The sequence below is a fragment of the Lepidochelys kempii genome, chromosome 9 (assembly GCF_965140285.1).
Source record: "Lepidochelys kempii isolate rLepKem1 chromosome 9, rLepKem1.hap1, whole genome shotgun sequence".
Taxonomy (NCBI): Eukaryota; Metazoa; Chordata; order Testudines; family Cheloniidae; genus Lepidochelys; species Lepidochelys kempii.
This window is the reverse complement of record NC_136388.1, coordinates 89,382,186-89,394,232: the sequence shown is the minus strand read 5'-3', so window position 1 is coordinate 89,394,232 and position 12,047 is coordinate 89,382,186. Positions and strand designations below refer to the sequence as shown.

General features: G+C 45.9%; 1 protein-coding gene across 2 annotated transcripts in view; it reads left to right on the top strand.

Moving 5' to 3' along the window:
* The window catches only part of ATP1B4 (ATPase Na+/K+ transporting family member beta 4), a 30,925-nt gene extending 21,023 nt beyond the window's left edge, over positions 1-9,902 (top strand). The window contains exons 3-7 of one of the 2 annotated variants that reach the window (XM_073361309.2): positions 1,840-1,944; positions 2,850-3,046; positions 4,000-4,056; positions 4,765-4,860; positions 8,262-9,902. In XM_073361309.2, the coding sequence (XP_073217410.2) occupies positions 1,840-1,944; positions 2,850-3,046; positions 4,000-4,056; positions 4,765-4,860; positions 8,262-8,387 (581 nt within the window). In that variant the 3' untranslated portion in view covers positions 8,388-9,902. Of the gene's footprint in view, positions 1-1,839; positions 1,945-2,849; positions 3,047-3,999; positions 4,057-4,764; positions 4,861-6,456; positions 8,070-8,261 lie in introns of those variants that run through there. The other variant, XM_078854258.1, reaches the window with a different exon arrangement.
* The last annotated feature ends 2,145 nt before the right edge of the window (positions 9,903-12,047 follow it).

The window sequence follows — 12,047 nt, the reverse complement described above, 5'->3', positions numbered from 1 at the left end:
TCTAATGGTGACCACGAACAGGCATGTCCTAAAAGGCCTGATTCTCCTCTCACATTTGCTGTGGTAAATCAGAAGGCACCCCCTTGAGTCAAAGGAGTTACACTGGTGTAAAACTAATGAGAGGAAAATCAGCCTCTTCGTCTTAAACCCTCCCCATGAAATCAGGTGGAAGCTTAAATTCATTTGCTAACTCACAAGGCAGCACCCTAATTGTTTATGTACTTCTACCGCACCTAGCACAACAGGACAGAACCTGGTTGTGGCCCTGCGATGAGATTCACTCATCACTGCAGCGCCTCCTGGTGGCTGTCCCAGGGATTAGCTCTTCTAGCCAGTGCGCCCTGTTCTGGTGGTGTCTCACTGCCATCACTTCTGCTCCAGGGCTCACATAGCTCCAGGGCCCACATCGCTCCCAGGACCGCAGCATCTTCTTCATGATACAGCCCTCCAGCCATGTCACAATCTGTTCTCCCCCTTCTGGGGGAACTGCAGTCCACTGTCCAGCCACTTCCCTCAGTGGCAACTGGAGCCAATTGTCTGGCCACTTCCTCAGTGGCGAGGGGTGGGGGGGACCTGGGCTTGCCCGCTACGCCAAGTCCCAGCCTAGGGACCTAGTAGACGGCCTCCACTTGCTGTGTCCCCTCCGACTCCTTAGTTCATTTCCCTGGACCTCTTCCCCGCGGCTCCCAGCACCCTCTTCACCCTTGCCCCAAGGCCTCTCAGCCTGCGAATCCCTGCAGCTGACCAGGAGCTGTCTTTAGCTCCCTCTGGATGCTGCTAGCAGCACTGCTCTGTCCAGTCTGCTAGTTTTCTTCTGCAAGGCAGCCAGTCTTCCCTCCTCAAGCACCAGGGAGCAACTTCTTATATGGACCTGCCTTGCCCTGATTGGCTACTCCTTGCAGCCTCTCTAGGGCCCTCTCTAATTGGCTGCCTCCTGCACAGCCTACATAGGGCTCTGTTAACCCCTTATGAGCCAGTGTTGGGCAGATGCCCCATCACAGGCCCTTAGGTGCTACCACAATATAAATGCTAAATAAATAAGGCTCCATGTTTGTCACAGATTGTGTGACTTTCTGTGACCTCCATGACTTCTGCAGCGGCCAATGCGGCTGGCCAGGGGGCTGCTGAGCAGCTCAGGCAGCCCCTGGGCCAGGCACACCGCCTGCTGCTGGAGCAGTCTGGGGCCCCCCACCCCACCCAGAAGCAGGAGTTTGGATGTGTGGGGGTCTCAGGACTGGAGCTTGGGGTACAGGGCGGTGCTTACCTGGGGGGGCTCCCAGGAAGAGCGACAGCAGCTCCCCTCCCTCAGCTCCTAGCTCCACCCACTGCCTCCGCCCACAGACACCGCCCCCGCAGCTCCCATTCAATGGGAGCTGGAGAACTGGGGCTTGGGGTGGAGCGGAGGCAGCACATGGAGCTAGGAGCTGCGGTTGCTGCTTCCCAGGAGCCAGGTAGGGACAGGGAGCCTGCCCCAGCCCCTCCAACCTCCCCCCAAGCACCCATGGTGCCCCCTTGGGCCACATCTCCCCTGCCCCCGAGCACCCATGGCGACCCCCCAGGACCTGTGGCGTTGACCCCCTTTTAGTCAGGGGCATATAGTAAAAGTCATGGACTGGTCACGGACCATGAATTTTTGTTTACTGCCCATGACATGTCCGTAACTTTCACTAAAAATACCCATGACTAAAACGTAGTCTTATAAGTAAATAATGAAATAATGCAATGTTAAGTAATAAATATTGATCTGAATTACCCAAATTAACCCCTTGGACATACATACTTGAGCCAACAGAATCTCCATGACTGGTTAATACAACAAGGGTCTTTTTTATTTACCAGGAGTAATGATTAGACCATACTTACATGGATTTAACATTGCCTTCAGTGTCTCCGAACCCAGCACATGGATGCCTTATGTGAACAGCATGCATGACTTCCTACAAGGTAAACTGGTTGGAGCTTTAAGGAAAGCACAGTCTTTATATAACTTTGTTCTAGTAGCTTTTATGTTACCTTTTATAAACAGTAAAAAGCCCTCCAGACACTGGGCAACATGAATGAGGTGGTGCCCAACCCACACATCACGTAACCTAAACTGGTGTCGATCGCTCAGTGACATTTGCAAAAGAGCTGATGTCATAAAGGCTCTAGGAGATGACAATGAGCATGTCCAAGTCTGGGCAGAGCCACACAGGAAATGCGGGGGGGACGGGGGACGGGACACATGCCCCTTTCTAATGATTTCTCCTGCAACATCCTGCAATGCACTTCGGCAGCTTCCTCGGAGTGAAATGAACCTGGCCGTTCACTCCTCTTACTCCCGGCTTTTTCTTTCACTTCCAAGTTTTCAGTGTTGCTTTTCACTCCTGCCATGGCATCCTGCTAACAATGCGCAGGCCTCGTCTCCCTGCAGATGGCCCTCCCCCCCCCATCGACAAAACAAACTGCAAGAAAACAAACCACGTGGGACCCCCAGAAGGATGGGAGAATAGGACAGGGAAAGGCTTGCCAGCATCACAAGCCTGCAGTTAGGAAGACCTTGACTCTGCTCCTTAGTAGACTGCAGAGCAGTAAGTCCAGCCCCTTTGCTTTCAGTTGCCATTGCAATAAATATGAATGTAGTCTGAAGAAAAGGTGAAGCACAAACTAAGCCATAAAAACCCATGTTCCTACTTCTGTCTGTGAGGTTTCCATACATGGAAATATTCTGCTGAACTGAGTATTAAACCTTGTCTTTTGGGAAGGGATTTTCCAGCTCCCTCTGGTGCCTTTGACAATTGCAGCCTTGATATTTGGCTAGATCGTGACAGTGCGAAAAGCATTAACCAGCAGCTCTTGGTTCACCTTAGCTTATGATGACAACATTCAAGAGGAAAAGAACATTGAGTGCCCAGCAGGCCAGTACTTTGTTCAAGACGGAGTGGAAAGCGAGGAGAAGAAAGCCTGCCAGTTCAAGCGATCACAATTGCAGAACTGTTCTGGGATTGAGGATCCCATGTTTGGCTACTCTAAAGGCCAGCCATGCATCTTGCTGAAGATGAACCGGGTACAAAAAAATCCATTAATTTTAATTCCCTCTTTGGGCAGTACTATAAATTAATTATTACGCTGGGTTTGAAACTAGGCCAATTCTCTGAGCTAGTAAAATCAGCTCTAAAATCAGTTCCCCATATCAGGTGGAAAACAGCAGCTCCATTCCCAGGCGGGTACATTCTGTCAAAGAAAATTTGCAAAGCCCCCTGTACCTTGATTTGGTCAAGAAATAGGCTACAGGAAAGTAATTCTTTGCCGGGATTTCTTTCTGGGTATTAAGTTATTTTCTGAGGTCATGACCCACACGATGCTCTCTTTATAACTGTGCATTTTTAAAGAACAGTCATAATCGGAAATCTGCAAATACAATAGAATCAAAGGGTATGTTGCTGGCAAAATAAATGTCAAGATAATTCATCAGCTGCTTGGAAAAGCTTTTGAAGAACTAAGGGTTGGCCTTTTGATTGTGATCAGTGTAGTAATTGTCAATACGTATGCTTCTATTTGTCTATCAAGCAGGGGTCAAGCAGCCATTTGAGGAAACAGCAAAAATTGGTTGCCTAGTAGACCTGGCCCTTTTTTTAAAGGGTGAACATCATACTGGAAAACTTTCAGAAATTTTTAAAGTGATGTCTTTTGGGGGTGGAGGCCCTTCATGCAGATTTCATTGTATAGCCTCAACTTGAAGGGGCAGAGAGTCTATTGGTCTTCTCCATTCCTGAGTTCTGGGGGCTCAGGCCCATAGGGAGGACAAGTAGGCATGTGCACCCCCTTTGGGGTGAATGACATAATGTGCTGATGGCAGAAAATGCCTCCAAGATAACTTGCATTCATATGCAATATGATCAGATACATAAGCTTAAGATGGAGAGAGAGAAACCTCTGGAGTGGGCAGGTGATATTGGTTGGATATCACAGGCCAGGCTTCGCATCTCATAGAAGCATGAATGACTTTTCTTTTTGTAGATCATAGGCTATCGACCTGGCTACGGGACACCTGTGAGCGTGAACTGTGCCATTCAGGTAATTCTTTCACGAATGTCCAGTGTTATTTGCAGAAAGAGACTTACCCCCTCACCCCCGCTTGGTGATGAATTGCAATGGAGTTACGCCTGGGATGACTTTGGCCCAAAATGTTTCACCAGCCCCAGCATTAAGAACATTGTGAGGGCTGCAGGTTTGTAAAGTTCTGTGAAGGTGGACAGTGCCAAGTATTATCCTGCAGCTCTCCATTTGGGGCCTGATCCTGTGTGAGCTGCCAAACACCTCGTGGGGAATGCTGAGCCCTTCCAGCTTCCAGTGATGCCACTAACAGAGGGTGCTCAGCTGCGCCCTGCCTAGGAGCAGGTCCGTAGACAGGGAGGGACTGAGACTGCCCCCTCTCTGTCCATGACCCAGCACTCAGGGCCTGGGTAAGACTACCACTGGCTTCAGTGGGAGTTAGACCAGGCCCTTCGCTAGTAATGATGAGGCAGTGAAGCACAGAGACTGATTTATAGGAGGCAAACATGACCTTTGTCCTGCTCGTTATGGCGCACTTGTTCTCTGATCATTCCAGCAGCAGCTGGTTCTGTTAGTAAACGTGCTCTGTATAAATAGGTGACAAAATACCTAGTCCTTTTGTGCTGGGGCTCTCCAGAGGTGCCCGCCAAAGCCCCATTGTGTTGTTGATCTGAGGGGAGCTGTACTGTACTGCCCTCATACTACACACCTGCCTATTTTTAATCACAGAAAGGCGATGAAAGTGCTCTTAAATCAGTGGACTTCTATCCAGGCAATGGAACATTTGATCTCATGTACTATCCCTACTATGGCAAGCTCACTCACGTAAGTAGAAACTTGGCGGCTAATACTCTATTGGCTTCCCTTTAATCTCTCCTCGGAGAAAGAGTGGGGCGGGAGTGGTTGTTTGTAAAATGCGCCTATTTGGAAAGCACAACCCAGTAGGGAGGCACTGTGAACTAGTAGTCAGTGGGGTGGGGGCTGGCAATTAGGACTCCTGTGTTGTATTTCTGGCTCTGACACTGACTCGCTGTGTGATCACCGTGTGTGCCTCATTTTCCCCATCTGTAAAATGGGCATGATATTCAATGATATTCAGTCATATTCAATGTGCTGACAGCAGTAGTACCATAGGTTGACATTTTCCAAAGTGGCCACTGATTTGGGATGGCTTGGCATTAGGGTGCCCAACTTGGAATGTGTACGGGCCTGTTCCTTAGTGGTGACCAACATGCTCAAGTTGGGCAGACAAAAATTGAGCTACCCCAAATCAGTAACCACTTTTGAAAAGGTCAGCCCTAGTTTTTAATGGGCCTATTTACATCTGGAGTACTTTGTCCCGTTCTGGGCACCACATTTCAGGAAAGATGTGAACAAATTGGAGAAAGTCCAGCGCAACAAAAATGATTAAAGGTCTAGGAAACATGACCTATGAGGGAAGATTGAAAAAACTGGGTTTGTTTAGTCTGGAGAAGCGAAGACTGAGAGGGACATGATAACAGTTTTCAAGTACATAAAAGGTGGTTACAAGGAGGGAGGTGAAAAATTGTTCTCCTTAACCTCTGAGGATAGGACAAGAAGCAATGGGCTTAAATTGCAGCAAGGGAGGTTTAGGTTGAACATTAGCAAAGGCTTCCTGTTAGGGTGGTTAAGCACTGGAACAAATTGCTGAGGGAGGTTGTGGAATCTCCATCATTGGAGGCTTTTAAGAATAGATTAGACAAACACCTGATAGGAATGGGCTAATTATTACTTAATCCTGGCTTGAGTGCAGGGGACTGGACTAGATGACTTAGTGAGGTCCCTTCCAGTCCTACACGTCTATGATTCTATTTGCAGGATTGGGCGCAGGGCAGTTTAGGTGAGCAGAATGCATTCAAAATAAGAGTTCAGACAGAGAGAGGTAGGGTCAACAAAATTCCCATTGTGAAAACAGATGGAATGTAGGTGAGGGCAAGTAACAGCTCCCTTGTGAAACGTGAGCTGCATGCCCCGACCTTGGTTTCCCAGGAGCATGTACATTGGGCATACTGATCACAAGGAGCATGACTATTTTTCTTTATTATTATTGCAGACAAAGGAGCAACAATTTAAAGTGGCAGAAAGTAGTTTATAACCTTGTTAGTCTTCCCTACTTATCACGGCTTCTGGCTTGAATAGTAACAAATTGATCCGTGAGGAATATTGTATTAGAGAACTCAAATGTGTCCCCATCCTTTTCAAACATACTGGATCAGATCCTCAGCCTGGTGCAAATCAGCTTCCCTGGTCCTCGTGGAGTCCATAGGGCTAAGCCAATTGGCACCACTGCAGGATCAGGCCCATTTTTCTGAACACTATTCCACGGCCTGTGGCACAGAGTATTTGATGTTTTTCCTACCCTCTCAGCAGTTGTCCCTATCTACTGTCTCTCCTTTTCAGGTCAACTACACCTCCCCCCTGGTGGCTCTGCACTTCACAGATGTGAAGAAGAATGATTTTGTCCCCATTCAGTGCAGACTGAATGGGGAAGGAATTGTGAATGATGTGACTAACGATCGTTTCCTGGGCCGAATCACCTTTACACTCAGCATCAGAATGTAGCCCACGCAAACATTCCCCAGGCACTTCATTTAACTCTTTTTATGGCAATCAGGCGCTTTTTCCACTCCTCCTTTTAAACATAATGTCAGAATATAGCACCTCTTCTGTTAGGGAAACACAAATTGTTTCCGATGTAACTGAGACATTTCTTTATTGGATTTTTTTATATATATAGCTGGAGACAACCGCCATGTAACATAGACTGAGGAGCTACATTTTTAAAATGTAAAGGCCTAACAAATCTTATTGGCAGTGTAGATCCAGTCTTGTAACTACAGGTAGAGGGCCCTGGTAAAACATTTCAATATTGATTTTAAATACTTACAGGACATTTTAATACTATTTTCATAGGGTCACTTCAGGAATGTTCCTTTTGACCTTATATTTTAAAGTACATTTCCCAGGTAGAAACTACATTAAACAGTAATGTAGGGCACTCCCACAATCTTTGGGGTTACATGTGTAAAACCAATAAAAATCAAGTAAAATGGCCCATCTCAAAATCCCTTGAGCCCAGGAGCCCTGGCACTGCGGGGGCCACGGTGCCTGGGGACATCAGCTCAACTCAGCACAGCAGCATTTGCACTGGTAGCTTCAACCATGTCTTGATACGTGTAAGATACTGGCTGCAATTGGAAAGAGGACACCATAATATGGAAGAATCGTCATTCATGAATCTTTAGGATGGTTCCCTCCATCACTGAGCTGGGAGGATAAATACCTCCCACCCCTTAATGCACTCCTTCCCCTCTCTCCGCACGCCCTTTGAGTCCACCAGACTGAAAGGAGTTTTTCTCTCCTAGCCCCCGCAGCATGTCACACTGGCAGGAAGAGACTCAAGGGTCAAGAAACAAGGGTCTCCCTCCAGCCAGCCCAGAGCTGGGAATTGAAGCTGACTCTCTGTATGGCCATGCAGAGTGCAGCTCACTGCCCCCAAACTTTTCAAATCCTTCACCCCTCAGTGTCCAAAAGATCACAGTGATAATGTCCTTAAAAGCCAGAGAGTTGTGGGAGAACATGTGGCCAATTATCTTTATCGGTGAAATTAACAGTGCAATCTCATTCTTAATGTACCGTGTGAAATTTTTGTCCTTTCTGGTGACTGGCCAATTGGTTAACCAGGCACTATCACTTCAGCATTCAGAACTCTCACAATAGTTTTGTTTCACCCACAGCTGTTTAGATCAACCTCACGGAACTCGAAATTGAAATGTTTCTTTCGCTGTGCTCGCACCTACTGCTTTACCATTGCAAGAGCACTAGGCTGTGCAGCTTGTTTAGGCGGGATTGCTTGGGAGTACAAGACTGTCAGTGTTGCTTCGTCACTTGAGGATTGATCAAGAGTGTGGGGCTATGACCTTTGGTTTGTTAGTGCAGGGCTTATCATGAGTGCTGTGCCCTACTACTGGTATTTTTAAAGGAAGTTCTGCCCTATACAATTACTGTAACAACGATGGTGGGCGGGTGGGTGGGTTTCCAATTCATTCACTGATTTCTGTTTGCAACCCCCTTAACCTTAAGTGGGCTAACAGCCTTCGTCCCTTAGTTCTCACCCTGTTTTACTAATCGGGGCTCTCTCTCTTCTGGTAAATCTATAACATACATGACGGAGGAATTTACCATTGGGGTTCTCTCCCCCTCAGCATCCGAGGATATGTACTGATGTATTACAGCGTGACCTACAGATCTGGCTCCTCTCCCCCTTCTGTTTCAACATGATGAGAAAGAGAGATTTTGGCTCAGGTAATATGGGACTGTACAGGCAGTAGTGCGCAATGTTTCCCTCGATGCCTGTGATGCTCTAGAAACTGATTCCAAGTCTGTTAGAGCTCTTGCAGAAGCTGGGGAAATTCTTAGCTGAGAGTTTCCAAGTTTGAGAAACACGTGGTCACTTTCTTTTTGAGACAGAGTGTCTTAAAAGAACCTTTGTAACATTACACCCCACACAGAGGATTGCATCACTTACCCCAGATGTCCTCACAGGAAGATTTCACATGGATTTGAAACCTTCACTGCAGTTGAAGAGGGCTGAATGAGCTCTTCCTGGGATGCACGAGTGCTGCTCCTGGAGACGAGCTGGGAATCATTTTGCAAGCCAGCACAACTGTTCCTACAGGCTACATGGAAGTCATTGGGTTCCTAGATTGGCCAGAAGAGTCGCTGCAACAGGGGGTACTTCCTCTCCTCCATCTCCTGCACAGAAGCTTAAGGACTGGGTGTGTGGGCTTCTTACTTAGCTACTACCAGGTTGTGTATGCTCTATGCATTTGAGGAAATATTTCTTGGTTCATTATGATCTCCTTCTCACACCAGCAATTGGAGCTTGATTATTGCCAGTGTCTAGTGCTGTGACAATTTACGCATCTGTCCTTTTTCAACCCTTAGTCTTAATATGAAGACTCTATGGCCATCCACATGTCAGTGTGGTTGGAGAACCCACCCTGGGAACAGGACACAGCCTTCACTAGGGCCACCTCTACAGTGCAGGCCACCCTTGTTACAGCCATACAACATACTGTGGAGAGTGAGTTTGCACTGTCTCCATTTCACTGGCCCATTTAGAAGTGATTTTTAAAAAACATTAGTACAATCTATGGTATGTGAGGTGAACGGGATCACTCAGCCCATTTCCTTAGGTCCAGATTTTACAGGCTTGAGAGAGAGTACCTGGAGCAGGCTTGTTCACTCCAGTTACTGAGTTTTGAGCTTTAGAACGGGGCCCTCACCACTACATTTTTTTTTTTTTTTTAAACACAATAAGTCTCTTGGGGGAGGGGAGTGGGATTTAATCACAATGGGACAAAATCACCCCAGGTGTAATTTCATTAGTTTTCCAGGCAGAAGACAGACCATTGTGTGATAGTAACTTTGACCAAAGTTTTCAAACCTGGGCGTTTAAACATTTAAATCCACATTCGGACATCTAAATATGAGCATCCACAACTCCCAAGACATCAACTGGATTTATGGATGCTCAACACCTCTGAAAAATCAAGGAACTTAGGTGCCTAAATATTTATCCATATAGATATCTAGCTTTAGTACTTACAGGTGAAAAATGGTGGTCTCTCTGCCATCTTCTAAATATGCAGAATTACTTCAATCAATCACTTACATTTAGTGAGGCATCTGTCAATAACACCCAGAAATTTAGGGTAGTTGACAGGTCAGAACAAGACTTTTCAAGGCAAGGGTATTAGAAACTTCCCCCAGTATCTGAAGATCAAGCTGTGTTCGCTGTACATCCCAGGCTTTCATGAGTAATAAAGATACAGCAATCAGAATTTTATTGGCAATTGTGTTGACGCGTGAACACTTTTTATAACTGCTGCACGTTTCGTTGCTAAGCTAAAGAGACGGGACTCGGAAGAAGTATAGGGCCCGCTCCTGCCAAGTGCTGAGCCCTGCTGATTAACTCCAATAGGAGTTGAAGGGCTCAGAAGTTTAAATTTGCCAGGGCCATAGACAGCACGTACACAGAAGTCTCTTTCATTCATAACCACAGGCTAAAGACCTTTTCTTTATATTAAAAATCTAACAGCATGCTGTCTACAACATCTACTGCTTACCATTATGAGAAAAGCATTTAAATATTGTTACCATCCCTCCTGCTCAGAGTTTTAATAACTCTCCCTCCTTTTAAATTTGGTTATCCACAGATTGTGGAACATGCAACCAAGGGCAGCACAAATGCCACCTGCCTGGCCTCTGCCTCAGTCCTTACCTGAAAGAAGCACGGAGTGAAGGAGAGCAAGAGGTGATTGAGTTTTCACAGCCATTGAAACTCAAGCCACACCAGCCCCTTAGGTAAAGCGTTCAAATTCGCATTCATCTCTATCAAGAGTATTAACACTGAGCAAAACTAGACAAACATCATAGTTAACTTTGTTTAATATATATACTCTGTCTTCATCAGCACTTTGTACAGTCTTTTGCAAATTCAGAGAACCATGTTTATATCACTCTTCATTCTACAACTTTATAAAGTGCTTGCTTAATTTTGACTTCTCATGAAGTCCAAAATAGCACTTAATTTTTATTTTTTTGCTGCACTTTATTATTAAAGTCACCCAGCTGGATTAAAAGGATGCAATGTGTGAAGAATAGCACAGCAGGAACAGAACCCACCTCATAGCATGGTGGAGGTGACATGCTTTGAGGGCCATGTGTGTTAGGCCCAGAGCAGCCCATTTAGCACTCCCCCACTCATGGAAAGCAAGAGTTAAAAATGGGAGACAAAAACCCAACCCACTGGGCTTAAATTAAGTCCCCATCGTGAAAGAATCACATCTGTAGAGGGCCCTATTTTTGTCCCGTTAGAAGATGCAGTTACAGCTTAGGTTTGATCCTGCAGTCAGAACAGGACCAAAGCAATTTTTGTGATAGAAGTCTAAACAGCGTTTCTTTAAAATGAAAGTCAGTATTGTACAATCTTCCATGCCCAATGTCACTCAAATGTAAGTCTATTTGAACACCTCTTGTAGACCATGCCCATGTGTGCTTTTACTAAACGTTTTGTTTTTTAAAGGCAGCTATGCTTCTAAAGAAAGCCACACTGAGCGTGAATTGTTACATGCTCTAATTTACATTTGGCACCTCCCGTGCCATATCCTCCTATATCGTATTGATTGAACATCGCAGCTTACTTCATGGGTTTTCTCTTTATGACACTAGGCTCACCCACACATGGCTGAACACACATTCTGTGAGCCAGTAATTGAAAAACTAAAGACTACTTCTCATCTGATTTGACTTAATTAGCCCAGTTATCCTCATCCACCTCCAAGACCCAAACAATCTGTAAAATGAAGGCCCAAATCATGCTCTCACTCATCTGTAAATGAGGTGGAGGTGCTCTACAGCAGTCCGCCCCCGCAGTGGCTCAGGAACATCCTAAACGCATGCTGCAGAACAGTACTGAACACATTCCCACATTGCCTACTGCCAGCTACTAACAGCCATGCAAAGATGATGCCAGCACCTCAGCTAGTCACATGGCCTAGCATAAAAGAGAGCACAATAATAGTAGGATTAGCTTCTGCAGGTCTGCATCAAAGGGGTCCATGGCAGAAGATGCTCCTGTCCCAATGTACCCATTCAAGAGTGGCAGAATTTAATCCAAAATAACTAGCTTCCATTCTGCTAAGGCCCAGATGTGGAACATAGGCCTTCAAAGTGTATGACAATATTAATGACAGGGGAGGGAGTTTGACTGGATCCATCATACCATCCCATTCTTTGGTGGGGTCACTTTCTTTTACTGTGGTTTTCTATAACCTTATCCTTTACAATCAGCATTTTGCATACTGACTACTTTGGAAAATAGAATAAGAGCACACCTCTGTGGAGTTAATGACAGGTTTAAAGTTAGGCCAATTCCTTCAATTGAAATACAAGCTGAGAGGTCTAGATTACACAGACAGAATGAA